The sequence below is a fragment of the Hippocampus guttulatus genome, chromosome 3 (genome assembly GCF_054856545.1).
Source record: "Hippocampus guttulatus isolate MCC_2025c chromosome 3, RoL_Hgut_1.0, whole genome shotgun sequence".
NCBI lineage: Eukaryota > Metazoa > Chordata > Actinopteri > Syngnathiformes > Syngnathidae > Hippocampus > Hippocampus guttulatus.
In genome coordinates, this window is record NC_141263.1 from 11,418,531 (window position 1) to 11,435,904 (window position 17,374).

A 17,374-nucleotide genomic window follows, 5' to 3' on the forward strand; every position below is an offset into this window, starting at 1 on the left:
AAATACTTAGAGCCTCTGCGTTTCTCTCTCCACCTTGTTGACCTTTCACCGCAGTAACAGTTTCAGAGTAAGACTTGTATGTCAACAGCTGAACTGTTGAAACGGTTCTTATACTCAGTGGTTCGCAAAAATGTAACACCAACTACCATGTAAAAAAAAAAAATTAAGTATCACCATCATGCACCTACAAAGTGGTGCATACAAACACCAAGCTATTTTTACACTTTAAGCTAGGGGTGTCCAAAGTCAGTCCTCAGGGGCCGCCGTCCTGCCTGTTTTCCAGCTCTCTCGGGAGAAACACACCTGATTCAAATAATCAGGGTCGTTCTAATGCTGCTTCAGGGCTGGCTGATGAGCCATCTGAATCAGGTGTGTTGCAGCCAGGAGAGCTCGAAAACAGGCAGGACGGCGGCCCCTGAGGACCGACTTTGGACACCCCTGCTTTAAGCAATAGGTATTTGAACACAAATAGTGGAGCAACATATATAGACAGCTAACACGGGTAAACAAAATTTTGCACTTTTGTTTTAAATCAAAGACGCAATTGAAATGTTCTAGATGAATTTCTTGCACTGGTTCCAAATCATCCCTCATTTTTTTTCTCTAATACATCAGGTTTTCAAAATAAATATAAAATCATGACAATTACACAATGTGTAATATAGTAATATATTTCGTAATATTTATGAATGGAAGGTTAGTTTCAGCAACAAGTGTTTGTTACAATTACAACACATGGTAAAATCATATAGCTCAATCATATCGTTTTTTCGGTCAAACTTAAAAACAAAAAATTTAAATCTGCATCAAATATATGTTTAGGGACACATAAAGCAATCTCTGATTAAAATATTCTGTTGACCATTGTAAAATAGCGACACTTACAGGCATATATTTTTTATCCTCTATGAAGAATGACTTATATTACTTTGGTTGACTGAGTGTACGTCTTGCTCTCTCCATGTACAGTATATCTGTATTAAACTAGCCAAGCCACACACATTAGGAACAGCACAATGTCCATTGAAGGAAAGAAAAAAAGTGGTGAATACTGTTGAATTCATTAAATTCTGTTTGCATATCCTACAAAATTATACTGTGCTATTTTTCTTCAACATTCAATGCAAAAGTAAAAGTAATATAAAAGGTAACCCCGACACCACCACCGGGCCACCACCTTTTGAGAATAACTGATGTAAATGGTAGTAAATTAAAAGTGTCCATTTAGTGGTGGAATATTCTGTGCTTACCTCAGAGTATTACATGGGATAATATTCAGGGCCAAACAGGGCTGTTGACAAACAGATGAGTGATTTGTGATGAGTGGGTTTCCACATCTGTGACAGCCAATGATGAAGATCAAACTGGCAAACAATCCATGGTAAGTCAGCTCACCTGCAAACCTCACGAGGACAAGCACGATAGAAAATGGATGGAAAACTGACTACATTTGACACATAAAACACAAATTGACACACGTGACGTTTTTAAATTCAATTTATTAATATTGCTCAATACAAAACAGCACATGCTTTCCACATTACTGCCCTCCAGTCGCAACAAACATACACACGCACACGCAGACGCACTCGCGCGCAAACTCGCGCGTGCACACACGTGCACGCACGTTCATGCACAGTGTACGCACGCACGCACGCACACACACACACACACACACTGTTTCCTTCTGTAAATGCAACACAAACATGACCAAACAAGCGCATTTCTTTCCTCATTCTGTTGGCATTTCTGCTGTGCAAACAAAAACAAGCGGTTCAGTGAAAATGACTTGCAGCATGTAACTGGCCCAGTTTTGCGACAAAAGAGAACAGCAGAGGCAAAAGGTATACAATATCTGATATGGATTGTAAATATATAAAAACATGAATTAGAGGGAAATCCAAATCAAGAGAAAAATGACAAAAATAAATAGAACTTTGTCCAATCAATTGAAATCTTTACAAAGTGATGTTCCAGTGAAAAGAAATTCATCACGTTTAATGACTTGCATAACAACTTTAACACATTCTTTAAATATAAAAATACTTTGGAAAACAACAGAAGTGTTGAGTGTTCAAAAGGAGGTAGTTCCCTTCCTCCTGTGCCCTAGTTTGATGGCATTCTCATACCAAACTGTACCTTGTCCTCACATTTATTACTTGAAGATGTCAAAGCCAGAAACAATAGCCAGGCCAGAAATGCAGTTAATATTGAGATATATGTTGAAGGAACGTGATAGTGCTCTTGAGCAAATACACCTAGTGGCCAATTTATTAGGTACACTTGACTAGTGCAATGCATCCGCCCTACCAATGGTTTCTAATGTCACAATGCCTTCTAATGAGCACCACAAAAAAACAACATTAAGGAAGGTTATATCTTTCTGACAGTTTTGGTGCCTTTAAAAAAAAAAAAAAAAGAAGAAAATAACACAAGCCAACAGCAAATTGTAATCAGAAATGCATTTGTGTCCCTCAATGTATTTTGGATGCTGATTTTAAAAATGTCTTGAATTTTTTAGAGCACATCAAGTTTTTGAAATTGTTTCATTTTCTGGATTTAAGTTTAACCTATACGAAATTGGATTTTAGCATGTGGTGTAATTTATGACCTTTCAGACTATTCTCTTTGCTGAATCCAACCCTAAATTCATAGATATTGCTAAACATAATCCGTTATTATATACAGTATTTAATAATTATTAGTCAGATGTATGTTTGGCACATCCACCTTACGACGATGCAGAGGTCGTGGCTTTGACTCCGCCACCGGCCTTCCCTAAACTTTAGAGAAACACTCTAAATTGTGATCGTGAGTGTGAATGGTTGCTCGTCTATGTGTGCCCTGCCATTGGTTGGCAACCGGTGCAGGGTGTCTCCTGCCTACTGCCTGAAGACAGCTGGGATAGGCGCCAGCACACCCCCGACCCCAGATTACAAAAATGGATGGATAAATTATTAATAGTAGTATCCTGAAAACCTGATGTGATAGAACATAGGTGTCAAACTCAGGTCCTGAAGGGCCGCTGTCCTGCATGTTTTCCAAGTCTACCTGTTACAACACACCTGATTCGAATGATCAGGTTCATGTCAGGCTTCCGCAGAGCTTGCTGATGATCTGATCATTTGAATCAGGTGTGTTGCAACAGGGAGACTTGGAAAACATGCAGGAAAGCGGCCCTCCAGGACCTGAGTTTGACACCCCAGTGCTAGAAAATCAAGGGCAGATTCGGGATCAGTGCCAAAAAAAAAAATCATCTCAAAGAATTTACTTGAGTCGCTTCATAAAAAAATATATCGACCGGTGTAATCTTTGTATTCGGCAGAATTTATGGTAGAGCTCTTGCATAAGATCAGTGTAACTAATAAAGTGGCTGGTGAGTGCAATGAACCCTCACTATTCGCAAGTAATTGATGACACCCAATTTGGATTGTAATTGCCAATAGACCCCACAAGAAGGTGGTAAAGCATTGTTTCCATTACATAAGGCGGTGGTGCGACTCAGGAGTGGGCAAGTGGCGGCCTGCATTCTGCACCCACACTCTGAGTGGCCCCTCGATTCAATTTTTTTTAAAAAAGGGGGTGAAGGTAAATTACAGTATACCCAAGTTTCCTCTACTATGGTTTTCAGTTGTAATATCACCATTCAGATGGCAGATATCACCAAATTGCATTTGCACGAGGCCTGATGCGCCACCCTATACTACAAGTGTAGTTTTATTTTTATATTGGATGAAATGCAGGACAAACTGAGTAAATAATGTTAAAATTTTGATGAAATGTAAAAAAAGATACATATAAATATATTTTGTCCATCTGGTTAGGAAGTTCGCGGTCACATGGAGCCGCCCAGAAGCGCTGAAAAATTGTAGCCCCCTCCATTATTTAAAGGGGAAGTAAACCCCCAAATTTTCTTTACAATAATAATTTCTTTGCAACCTTCCTTGTCTAAACACTGCATTCTGAATCGTGAATACGTGGGGGTTCACCGTATATTAAAAGAAAGCTGTTTGCACAGGCACTGTAATGCACAGCGACGTCAAATCAAAACAAAACATTCATATTCATTCAGGACATGAAGACCCAATCCGGAACAAGACTTTGGTGCCGACTGTTAGGACTAATTAATATATTTGTGTATCTGTTAGTACACTTTTAAAAATCATAATGGTCACTAGTTTGACACTCACACTCAAGGTGGAACAATTGACTTAATAAAAGCTTTAAAGCCTCCTTGTTAATCTTTGTGTTAAGCTTCGTTAGAGACACTAGGTAATAGATTCCAAATCGGCAATTGAATTAAAATACCATACGGAGGCTCTAATCTTTGAAAGCTCAATAAAAACTGCCTATTTCTGGCAAGGCTAGTGGAAGTAGGACTGCAGTGTACCACGGCGGCGGACGTCAGTAGTCCAGCAGTGGAAGCCGCCACCCAGCGAGTTGGCATGGCGAATGTTTACCTTTATGGTCTTTATACCTTCGGCACACAAAAATCAACCAAAATTGACGTATAACACTGCTCATCGGTAATTGGGATCAGCAATATATCCGTTAAACTCACCGAGGTTCTCGAACATTTTCTGAATGGTGGATTCATTGGCATCAACCATGACACGCTTCTCATCCAGCATCAGAACATTCATGGACAGCCATTTGGAGGACATCCAAAGAGGGTGATCTACACAAACATGCAACCAATGTATTCATGGAATAATGTGTTCAATAATTTTAAAAGTTCACCCTGGTCAGCCTGTCACAGTGAAATATTAATTGAAAATAAAACCTTGCATCAATTTGAAATGTAGCCTGTACTGTCCACCCCATCAGCAAGCTTGTATATTTTGCCGTTTGCATTTACCGGTAATCAATGAAAAAGAAGAATTATGTTCACTTTCAATAACAAAAATAATCATATCTGCTTTTTGTGATGAAATTGTCTGAAGAGCCCCTTATGGTGATATTCACTTGTGTAAGATAAGATGCATTCAACTACAGTCAGTACGCACCATCAGGAATCAGAGGTGTTGGAGGTTTTACAACAGTCCAGCCTGCTTTCTTGAACATGCCAATCTGGGAAAATAATAACAAAATGACTTAGACACCAGCTGTCATAACCTCTAACATTCAAAAACAAAACAAAAAAAAAAACCAAACCGATGAAGAACCCTCTTATCACACATACACAAGGAATATGTAAAGGTGGATGGGATTCAAAGTGGCAACGTGTTTTGTCCTAGCAGACACCGTGCGGATGAAAAATCAAGTCAGGCATATTAAAATGTTGTAGATCCAACTAAACCTGGAGGCGGTCTGTAGTTGGACAGGAAGCATGCAACACTTTGAAAGCTAAACCATGCGTTAAATTTACAAAAAAGAGAGAGAGAGAGAGCATTTTATGGCAATATGAGCACAGTGTGCAGTATGTATGTGAATAACGGGCTCTTTTGAATGTTCTGGTACAAGAGATGGATTACTGAATTGGTTGTTGACAGAAAACTAATATTATCGAGTGACAGAATACTGCATGTCCGCCCGCACAGAGCAGCTTCATTTGACCCTGCCGTGGCCACAAATGTGTCCAAAGCTGCGTGTTTTATTCGTAAAAAGTCTTGACAGAATGAAATAAAAGTGAGAGACCCCCATCAGGAAATGACAGTATGGAAGGGCACGTACTGGCAACCAAACTACAGTGGATCTTTGAGCCTTTGGGATTAGGGAGCCCTCAAAATCTGTCATGCATACCATAATTATAGACAGAAACTTTTTATTACAAAAAAAAAAAAAGTTTCTGTTTAGCCTTAGATAACAAAAAACTGCTTCAGCAGATTTTTCTGATTTACATACAGAAGATAGGAAATTCCAGTCTTACCTGGCGACATGGCCGATCAGGATTTGACAGGACGAGTCCTGGCCCGATGATGTTGAAAGTGGCATCAATGTGCATGGGGTTCGGGTCTTTGAATGAGATGATGTGGATGTTGTACTCCGGGGCCAGGTGACGGCGCATCCACTCGATTCCCATGTAATTTGTAACCTGCATGATGCAGACAGTCGACTAAGTGAGCTTCATTCAACATGGTTGCGCATTAGTAGAACTGAAGTCAAATGAAAATTAAATTAAAGTCTGAATGAGATTTGACGTGAGTTAGACTTCAACCAGATAAATCTGCCAGGAATCAGCAGAGAAAAAGTGTGGATTCCGCAGAGAACACTACTGTTTATGCGGCGAGCAAATCTTGATTCCGCAGTTTGAAAGTTGATTTTCCGTGGGCATTAAAAAAAAAAAAAGACCTAAGATTAACAGTTATAAAGCAAATTAGTGTACGAATGAAGTAAGAATTCTTTTAGAAAATTATGTGCAAAACTAAAACACCGTGGGAGATCCTGGTTTTGAATAAATCAACATCGGTGTGTTCTTTGTCCCTCTAGGGTAGATTTCAGTAATCCACCCATCCACCCATCCATCCATCCATCCATTTTCTGATCCGCTTATCCTGACAAGGGTCACGGGGCATGCTGGGGCAACGTCCAGCCGCGGGGATGAAAACGACATGTAAATCTTCTCCACCTCACTCCTATTTGCACAGGCTGCTTTTAATTCAGTGGAGAACTAACTTTAAAAATCCCCTGGCAAATTTCTGTGGGGACTACATAATACACGAAGAAGAGTTTCACAACTAAGTGACTCAGTAAATTGTAATAATATTTGCAGAGGATAAAGAATATATGCCATTAAGTATGATTATAGTGTTAAGTTTTTGCTGCACCTTTTGTCTTTAAATATCCATTGTGTAAAGCGTTGCAAATGCCACAGCATCAATGCTGGTATCACTAGCCTGTCTATGACATTTTGTATCCAGTGTTAGCATTAAGCTTTAGTAAATTATGGGAGTAGATTAAAAACGTGTAATTCTCTTTGTTGTATGTTTCAACTTTATCGAGGAATGGTAATAAATTGCTTTAAGCAATCACGTAAGAACTGCTAAATTTCTGCTGCTTATTGTGAAGCTCACTGTCACCATTTGGCACTAGTGCTCATTTCTCGTAAGTCGAGGTAGCCCTGTAGTACAGAGCAGAAATGTTTCAGTAGTTTCACTGTTGGAAGAGCACTTAGACTTATAAGTGCAATAAGAGAGTAATGTAGATTAGACTTGTATGTTGCCTCCCTAAAACGGCTGGTGCCCCCACCTTTTACCCACACCCTCATGCAATGACTTAACACACATCCTTTTCTTTTACATCTATTAACCCACCACAAACTGTCTGTGATTTCCTGTAAAGCAAAGGCTGAAGTCTCACAGTAGCAAATTGTCTTCAATCTAATCTTTCAATCTTCACGTTGCAGGCCCCGCTTGGAACGCACTCATATGACTCACAGTCAAGGCCAAGCTGTAGAGGAATAAAGTTACTTGAGTCGCCTCCCCCTGACTGTACCTGACTTCTCTGGACAAAAAGGTCCTTGCCAGCTCGAATGAAATCAGCAGCGTCAAAGCAGGGCTCGTGCTCAGTGGTCACAAATTTGCCCTGAGCAGCCAGCTTGTGTCTGTCCTCAACTGTGCGGATGGGATAGTCCTAAAGGGAGCCAAAACAAATCCAGTGTCATTTAGATTAAAAACACGGAAACATGGTTTGGGCCACCGCTATAAGGCATCACCTGATCGTACAGCTCATCGGCCATCGTGGGTTTGGGAGCAGTGGTCCATTTAGCGCCTCTTCTGAAGTACTCCTTGATCAAAGGCCGGTATGCTCGATATTCAAAGAAGCGAGCCCTCCACGCCATTGGAGCCTCGATTATCTCATTTCCTACAACCATTAGGATATCTCGGGGCATGGCTGCATACATGCCTACAAAACAACATACCATCCTTCATACCACATTTTCTCATCGGGTAATCCTCCCCGTATACGTGGCTTGAGAATTCTCCGATTTGATTGTATTGTACACTTTTTAATAGCAAAACTGGACGGTAAATTTCATGGCTCCTTTATTTCTTAGATTGTTTTGTCACAATTTATAGCGAATATCGAAAGTCTGCATGCTATTGATGTCTATTAAAATGCAATTTGGGAAACAAATGTTTTTTTCTTTGGAAAACGGGGGTAAAATCAAGGGAACTAGACTGCTCGTGTGTGGAGGTCCACTGTAACTGTATAGTTTTACCTCCTTTTGCGTAAAATTCCACTAGATGGCGGCACACTAGCTTTCTCTCATTCAATGTGTTTGTAGTACGTATTTTAAAAGTGTGTTTAAAGACCTTAAAGAAAATGAAGTGCCTTAAATGCAAGAAAAAATTGACAGAGGGAGGATTTGAATAGGGTATTTCTATATCGCAGATTTTACTTATCGTCAACACCAAATATTTAGGGAGGGTTATTTCACATCGGGGCCAAATATCTAAATTTATGTTTAAGTGAGACATCTTGACTGAGAGACAATCTTAGTATGTCGGGGAGGAGTTAAATTTAGCCCGGGTTGTTAGTGGGAAAGGTAATGAGAGAGGCTATGCTGCACACCGGGTGCATTTTTTCAAAATCATTTTGAGAGGATTGTTGTAAATTGAAATTATATGAAACTGTTGCAGGATCATAGAGGCATTTTTTTTGGAGGGGGGGGGGGGTTGAATTTTGCAACAGGGCTCTGTCCTTATGTGCATGGATAAATGTGAGATCTGATCTAATCATAGCCATGACTTGATAATGGGTCACAGTTTTATTTTAGAAATGAAATGCCTTGCATGCTACATTTAGTAAAGTAAGTAAAACCTGCAGTACGGAACAGACTATATATGCCACGTTAAAGAAACAGTTGTCTTTTGTGCTTTGGAATAATAATTGATTAAAATAAGATTAATTTTCATCACAATTGCAAGATGTGATGGCATTATCAAGTACCGGTATTGCATATGCGTGAGTACTCAAATATAAGACTTTTTATTCACACCCTATCTGAAAAAAGTCGGATTGGCGGATGCATAATTTTCACAATAAAAATAATTAGCGTTCAGATGCGTTTCGTGACATGACTCAGCCCTTAAATACATTTACATACATTTATATACATTTGAGATGAGACATTTTTCTTTATATACCTGTACCTCAATTCAACGTTATAGAATACTTTGTAAAAAAAAAAAAAAAAAAAGAAATCGCAACTGACACAGTGCTTTATAAAAATGACAAGAAAACAAAATAATTTCAACATAAAACAGCAATTAAAACCCATAGAACAAAAACATTGAAAAGAAACCTGATGATTGGAAGTCCGGAGTTTTGTATTCCATGGACCAGTCAATCGGCTCTGGTCTCCTCACATTCACACCCTCGTGATGGAGAATGTTGCACATTTCCTCAATCTCAGAAACTGCTTTTTTCAAGTGGTCCGCAGGAAAAGGTTGGCCCCCGTACTTCTGATAGAAGGACCAGTACTTCTCATATGTGTTTGCCTGGGAGGAAATTTCAGGGACAGAAATCAAATCAGTCATATTTTACACACTCGGATTACACAGGTGTAGTTCGGTGTCCTGTGAGTATAATTTGGCGTTATTTTACCAACAACAAACCCCCCTTACTTTCACTTCCACAGTGAAGGGAGGAACACGGGCATTTTCAGCACGGCCCACAATGACCTCCTCAAGAGGGTCCCATTCATTGTAACTGCTAACAGGACACTCCTGCTGTGCAGGCTCAGTAACATGGTCGTCTTCAACCGTCGGCTGTGTTTGAGCAGCTGCGGCGCTGGAGGTGCTCTGGAAGGCCCGCTGCACCCAACCAGTCGCTGCACGGCCCACCTGGGGACGGAGGGGTGTTATTGTGGATCATGTTAGCATGAGGTGAAAGGACTAGTCGTTTACTTTTCATACTGTGTATATCCCAAGGAATATTGACAGAGAGACTGAGAAGTGAAAAATCACACAGCGTCTCAAAAAATGGACATGATTTCCATAGGGCACATATGAGGAGTGACATGTCGCGAGGGCACATATGAGGAGCGACATGTCGCGAGGCCACTGGTTCTCAAGCAAGTAACACCAACTACAATCTTAAAATATCTTATGAAAATATTCAATACATTTGATCATGCCAGGAGAGAAATCTGAAAGTCCTGTCCTTGCCCACTCTTGGCCAAACAAGCTTTCCCGGAGTTAAGCGGATAACCGCTCACAATATAGCTCAATGGACTGCAATTGCTCATTCTGCAGAAGATTTTTGTTGGCCCACAAGGCAATGACACGGGTCGTTGGATACAGGATGGTCTTAAAGCACTCGGTTTCAAAAGTGATTCAAAGGGAATGGATAGTGACTGTTTTGGATCGTATTCACTGTAGGTCTTACTGGAATATTTCATGTATAACACATACCCGTGTATAATACGCCCCCACCCCCAAATATAAATAAATTTAAAAAACTTTAAAATATATTTTTCTCTATTTTTGGTTACAATACAGGGCCCCGATATACTGGTATCCTTTATTATCAGGGTGAATAATATGAATAAATAGATTCCACACAAAATTACTTGCAGATAGCGCATGCACGGAACACAAACCAATGTGAATTTCAGTGGAGATACTCTGATACACATTTATATACCCAAATATTCAGGTTAGAAAAGGGGTAACATTCCAAAACCATGCATATTCAGCAGCTCTAAGACAGAAAATATATGAATATGTATTGTACTGAAATGTATGTATGTCTTTTGTCTTTTTAAAACATATTTGCTTTGGAATAATCAAAAAGTAATTAAAAGTAATCAAGTTATACGATTATCAATTTTTTGGATTACCGGTACATTATTAACTACATATTTTTAAACAGTTAACTAGCAACTGTTTTGGAATCCATTTCTAAAGTAAGCCTCCCAACCTTGCAAGTAACATCCTGAATTTCCTTAAGTTGGCTGTCAAGGAACTTATGCAAAGCCATTTGAGTACTTATGTAGACAAGATCAAGAATATTTAATAAACGGTGAAACTACATGAAAAAAAGGTGTGTTGCATTTACTAAATTTTATTTTTTCGAGTGATTTTACATCACAAGTCATCTGGATTCAGATACATTTTTAAGTCAATGTACAGTCTACCTAAAAAATGTATGTGGATCCAGATGACTTGACATTGATTAAATTCAACAAAAACCTTTTTCAGTGCAGTTGAGAACTACGTGTTACTAATACCAGTGGTAACATTTTAAAATTCAAACAGTTAACATCTAGTGCTTCACTAGTCGTACTTATAATGCACAAATGTCAATTACTCTGCTCAGTTTTGTTTCTGTAATAGAATGTTGCTGTCTTACTATTATGCCAAAGTTGTCCAACTAGTGTGCAGAGATACGGTAGTCATTCTACTAGTATGCCCTAGTTGTCTCAACTTGTCAGGGCAAAGCGTCTACTAGTACACTCACCATAAACTAGATATTAAGTGTAGCATAGTTCAAATAATTCAAAAACATTCAAGGTAAATATATTGGACTTAAAATTTAAATACAACTGAACTGTACTTAAAGAATGCACTGCACTGGATTAAAAAAAAAGTTGAAGCCAGTGTTACTTTATGCACAGTTTGAACTTTTGATTCAGTGTTTCTTTTGTGTATCACTAAAGGGAGCCACATTTTGAGAATCACAATCCTAAGCAAATTAAATTGAAGAGGCAGGCTTCACGTTATTCTAGGCTTTCCATAGACTAAGGGGTTGACCCTTCGGACTGCCTATCGATGCAAAGAAACGTTGATCCCAAAGTACACGTGCGAGTGAGTTTCCTTATCTCCGTTCAGATAGACGCAATATCGTTTTGCTGGCTCAGAAGCAGCTCCGGTGTCACTGAGTTTGAGAGCGCATCTGTGCATCACAGCTGACATGTCAGTCAGGGACACTCTCCCAAAAGCAAACATACAAGTCCAATGAAAAGAAAATATAAAGTAGTGCGCTTACCTACGTGCAAATTAAAGAATAGCTGTTTTCTTTTCTTTTTTTTTTTAAGAAACAAAATACAAACCATGACTCCGATCAGATGGGCAGCCTCGGCCCCTCGGCTCCCTCCTCTCAAACACCTCACTCGCAGCATTATAGCCCAATGGTGATTTAGTGTGACTTCAAAGGTGGCTAGCGGTCCTCTAGGCTCCCTTTTTTAGAATGAAGACGCCTGGACTCTCCACAGGTTTTATAGCATCGTGTTTACGTGCCTGCAAAATCATTGGTCGGCTGCAGGTTGTGCGGCAACGTGACTTGAGGAAAGAAGCATTTCTGAAACACAATCCCTTACACCAGCAAATTCTTATCAACTGGCCGACTGGCGCTAAAGGTTTCCAGGGAGAGTGTCTGAAAATGTTGCAAGAATCATTACTTGGACGGGGATAAACAGCCCCTTTGAAACTGAATGTTTTTGTAAAGGATATCGAGTGAACAGCCCTATGAATGGGAGCTTTGTAATTTTCACATCATTTTTAAGTGTAACATTTTTTTACATATTATGCTCCCTCTTGACACTGTCAGGTGGTGCTGATTTTTTTTAAGATCAAATGGCTTTTCCCTGGGCAGTAGGATACATTATTGTACCCTTTAGACAGAGTACATATTGGTACTCTTACAATTTGTCCTATTTGTAGGCAAATGTGCGCAATAGGGTCCAAATAGTTCTGTATGTACCTTAGGGTGCCCTTCATAAGCAAATCTGTACCTAAAGGTTGTAAGATAACTGACTAGACCAGGGATGGTTAAAACTACATAAATATTCCACTTTCAAAGCAGATGTAAGATGCAATTACATCAGTCATACCAATTAGTAGCACTTGCACCAGTTTTTTTTCCATTAAAAAAGAAAATCAACTTGTCAACCCTGGCAACATACACAAGGAGGTGAAATATTTACAATGTATGGACCAAAATGTGTAGAACTGCATGTGCATGTAGCAGACCTACTTGATCATGAGCACTTGATCAATGGAAATAATAAGGGTGGAACGGCAGTCGAATGGTTAGCACACGGCAGAGGTGAAAGGTTCGATTCCGGCTCCAGCCTTCTTGTGTGGGGTTTGCATGTTCTTCCATGTTTCTGCGTGGGTTTTGTACCAAGTATCCGGGTTTCTTGCCGCATTCCAAGAACATGCATGGTAGGCCGATTGAATTGTCCCTTGGTGTGAGTGTGAGCGCGGATGGTTGTTCGTCTATGTGTGCCCTGCGATTGGCTGGCAGCCAGTTCGAGGCGTACCCCGCCTACTGCCCGAAGACAGCTGGGATAGACTCCAGCATGCCCATGCCCCTCCTGAGGATAAGGGGATTAGAAAATGGATGGATGGATTGAACTAATAGGGACTTTAACGTTTCCACTAGAAGTCAATGTCATGAATTCATATTTTAAAAAAAATTACTGGAAATGTAGCGCAACAGTTAATTAAGACACCAAAGAACTATTTGTAACATCCACAAATGATAATGATTAATATCCTATGATGGAAAAAAAATATCAATTTTACATTGCAATGCAGCCTGGGTGTCATGTTCTGTGTGTGTTTGTTTTGTTTCAGCTCCAGTTGGAGTGAAGGGCATTTCCCTCCAGCAGTCGCAAATGTCCCTTATTTGCAATCAAACCCTGCCATGTCATGGACTGCCAAGCTTCCTCGTCTCGCTGTGGAATTCTCGACTTTGTTTGCTGTTCCTGCTCAAGTGTTGTTTTCGAGACCTCTCAATCTTGTCGTCGTTGTTCTTGCTCCCTTAGTTCCTCATTTTGTAAGTCTAGTCATAGTTTAGTCATTTGAACTTGCTTTTGTTTGTGGTGTGAACTGAACTCATTTCGTTTGTATTCTCTGATGTTACGATTACTTTGCCCTTTGCAAGTGCTTTTTGTTTATGCCTTGTTTTTCCTGGCTCTATGTGACCAGCGATTTTGGTATGGGCATTGTCGGTTTTGTGTTTTTGAAAAGAGACATTTTGTTCGCATCTTGTTTGAGTCTGCATTTTGGGGATCCAAAACATAATCGGGCTCATTCTTGAACCTGATACTGGGAATTCAAAAGTGGCCAAAAAGTAAACAAACAGATTTTTTTTTCTTTTTTATAAGAACAGTTGGTTTAAAGTGTACTAAGTTTACCATCCCTGATCGAGACTACTATTCATGTCTGTTTATTACTTGTTACCCTTACATGCAAAAAAGATGGTGCAGAATGGTCCATTTACCTATGTACCGTTTCTAACCATGAACAAGGACATACAGTATTTGTACCTAGTAGGGCTGGATGATCATGGAAAAAATAGTGATCATGATTATTTTGATTGAGACTGAAATCATCATTCATAAAATTATACTTCAATTTATTTACAAACTTGGTGTTTACTTGACTACAAAAAGTCAACTACCGGTACTCAAAACGAACATCATAGCCTCATGCCAATTCATCCTTGCACATTTAACACTTTATTCTTGAACATGCTATCCTTTTTGTCAAGTAAAAAATAACATTGTAAATCTCATGTGAAATTCAAGTGTCTTGCATTTTTATTCTGATACATCCATCCCTTTCTCCTAAGCATATTTATTTAATCTTATGCTATAATTCTATCTTTATCTTCAAAAATCTTGGGACTTACTGGGCTGACCTGGCAGCCCGAAGATTATATTTTGTACCATTTCATGTCGAAACATGTGCTGGTATGACAACAACAACAACAACAACAAATCCTTGAATATTCAACTTTTAATATAACAAAAAGACAACAAGAACATACATTATTAAGAAAGTAAATATTAGCAAGCAAAAGTAATCGCAATTGTAAAAAAATGAGTACCAGCTGTTCCTGTGCATTTTGGCCCATTAGGGGCAGTGTGGTGCTGTGCATGGAGTACACACTTACTTAGAATTTGCGAATTAGCTCGATTAGTATCACTAGTTAGTTTTCCACGGATTAGGAAGAATTTGTAACTTTAAGTAGTTTTATCTTACGTGTGTTTGTCTTTTTACAGCTTTTGTGTGCCAATATTTGTTGTTTGAAAGAATATCACGCCCAAAGTTGATACTAATTTTCGGTTAACATGTCAGTGGGATATTAGGTTGACTTTAGCATGAGCACTAAGCGTGTTTTGCATTTGACTACTGTATACAATGTGTGAAATTCACAGGATCCTTCGGGCCAGCCAGTATCCAATCTTTGGATCAAGACTTTCACAGGAATTGCACACTTACATTGTCACCTTCAATGTGTGAAGCTGGAGACCTCAAAAGGTCGTGACAGATTGATGAGGCTCCTGCCAACATTGAGCGGAAAGAATTGAGAGAGAAAAATAAAAAGCACACCGCCAATTCTGGAGATATTCCTTTTCAAACTTTGCCTATACCAGCAATCACCTGCATTGTCACTAATTTTGCTGCATTTTACTGAGTCACTTGAATTTGTACTGAAACTCTTCTTGGTTTTTGTCTGAATGACTGTATCTCACTTTACCCCACAGCTACCATAATAAATAAATAAATAAAAGACTGCCCTTAGCAATTCAGGCTAATCATCAGCTTCATCAATCACTTGAAAAGAGAGCAACAAATGGTGGGAAAAGGGAATAGACATAATCAAAGAGGTGTATAGATAACCCAGCAGTGCAGGCGCTGTCACCACATGCTTGACTGGACTGTGCTCACTAGAGTTTCACAACCTCGGCACTGCTGATATTACGTTGGCCTCTAAAATAGGGAACATCTTTTGCTGATGTCCAAAGGTCAACAGAGGCACTGAGATCCCAATAGCATCATTTGGTCCAATGGTCACTTGGATTAACAAGTACGGCTCTCAGGAGAGCACACACGTGCAGCGTGGTTGAACTGTTTAAAGAAAAAAAAACAGTAATAATAATCATTGAAGGCAATGTTTCTATTTATCTGACCACATGTGTGACACGCCGTTTGAGCATTTACAGTACCTGTATATTGTATTAGGTCCTTATACTAGTACACTCTTTGCCATCACTCCGAAGAAGTTTCACTGCACAATAACAACTATGGTGGCCCAGTAATGTTTTTTCCACCACTATTGCCACTTGTGGCAGACTAGTATGACCTTAAACTGGATATCATGGAAACTGAATAAATGATCGGACTGCTTAAGGTCGAGGTACTACATGTAGTATGCTCTTTGTCCTCACAAGTAAGACAATTCAGCACAGAGTAGAATGCCTGTCTTAGCCTCATGTTTGCTCGCGCCTCTTTTTGCCTATTATTATGCAATACAGCCCTACTCGTAAATAAGTAATGACTTTTACGTCAACACTACTAGCCCAAGCACGTGGGCATGCGTCATGCAAGAGTAGCCTATTAGATGGACCCTACCAGTAGCAGCAAAATGCCCACTGGTAGTTTTGCCTCACCAGCTTCCCAACTGGTGATCATTCCATTTCATGTCACAATCAGGAATTTGCGATCATAAATATTTACACTTGTCAGCCTCAGCCATTTTCTGAAGTTCCGGTGCGAAATTCAATCTTAACACACCTCACACCAGGTCAGGATAATCATCCCGTCCCGTAATTGGGTCTTTGCTGACTTCGGAAGGGGTGGTGTGTGTGTGTGTGTGTGGGTATGCTCAACTTGGGTCGTATTATCAGCATGTGTCTACCATCCTGAACTTGGTAAACTTTGACATATTCACGATCATGACACCATCACTTGGTTGGAGCCATTGAATGCAATCCTGACTAATTATGAACAGCATGTGATTGCAGTATCTTTAACCATAATTATTTATCATGCATTGAATTTGTCTGGGGGAGGGTGTTTGTGCATTCTCAATATGAGGAAGGATCCTTTTTATGGGATGCTCAGCACTTTGATGTCTACACTTGCATACCTGTTTATTCTGAAACAGACAGTAAAATGCACTGTAATAATGAAATTGTGGATTGTTATGCATGATAAATCAGATTGTTGAATATCTTGTGTCCAGCCTATAGGATATTATATAATACAGACAAATCTGTTAAGCTTGAGGCCTGTTTAAGGTCATTATTGCTTTTGCCATGGAAAAACAGTGTAGGGCTAGCTTTTATGGTATGTGGGTTATCCTCTGTACAACATTTATGTCTTGTTATGTCGTGCTGCCCACCGCGCATGTTGAATTAAGTAGGAGCTGCCTATTTTTAAAAAGTGAAGTGACTTTTGGCTTATACATTTTATCAATATCAGATAAAGATAACCCAAGTAAACATGAAATGCAGTGAAATGATGATACTATTTATTTGCGGAAAAAAATTATCCAGCTATCGTTCGTGAAAAAAGTACTTGCGTGTCTTGTCAAATCATACATGCAAGTAAATTCACTGTGGCAAGTAAATTTTTTAGGGCCTAAAAAATGCGATTGTCAGTTTAAAAGGGTTTTCGCTGACCACACCCAC

General features: G+C 39.4%; 1 protein-coding gene across 1 annotated transcript; it reads right to left on the minus strand.

Moving 5' to 3' along the window:
* Positions 1-1,481: 1,481 nt before the first annotated feature.
* Positions 1,482-12,120, minus strand: gatm (glycine amidinotransferase (L-arginine:glycine amidinotransferase)). The gene is made up of 9 exons (XM_086107512.1): positions 11,999-12,120; positions 9,570-9,788; positions 9,248-9,443; positions 7,655-7,845; positions 7,435-7,572; positions 5,870-6,034; positions 5,007-5,070; positions 4,562-4,678; positions 1,482-4,477 (listed from the first exon to the last, which is right to left on the minus strand). The coding sequence occupies exons 1-9, from the start codon at positions 12,065-12,067 to the stop codon at positions 4,365-4,367; spliced, it is 1,272 nt and encodes a 423-aa protein (XP_085963638.1). The 5' UTR covers positions 12,068-12,120; the 3' UTR covers positions 1,482-4,364.
* Between the last annotated feature and the right edge of the window lie 5,254 nt (positions 12,121-17,374).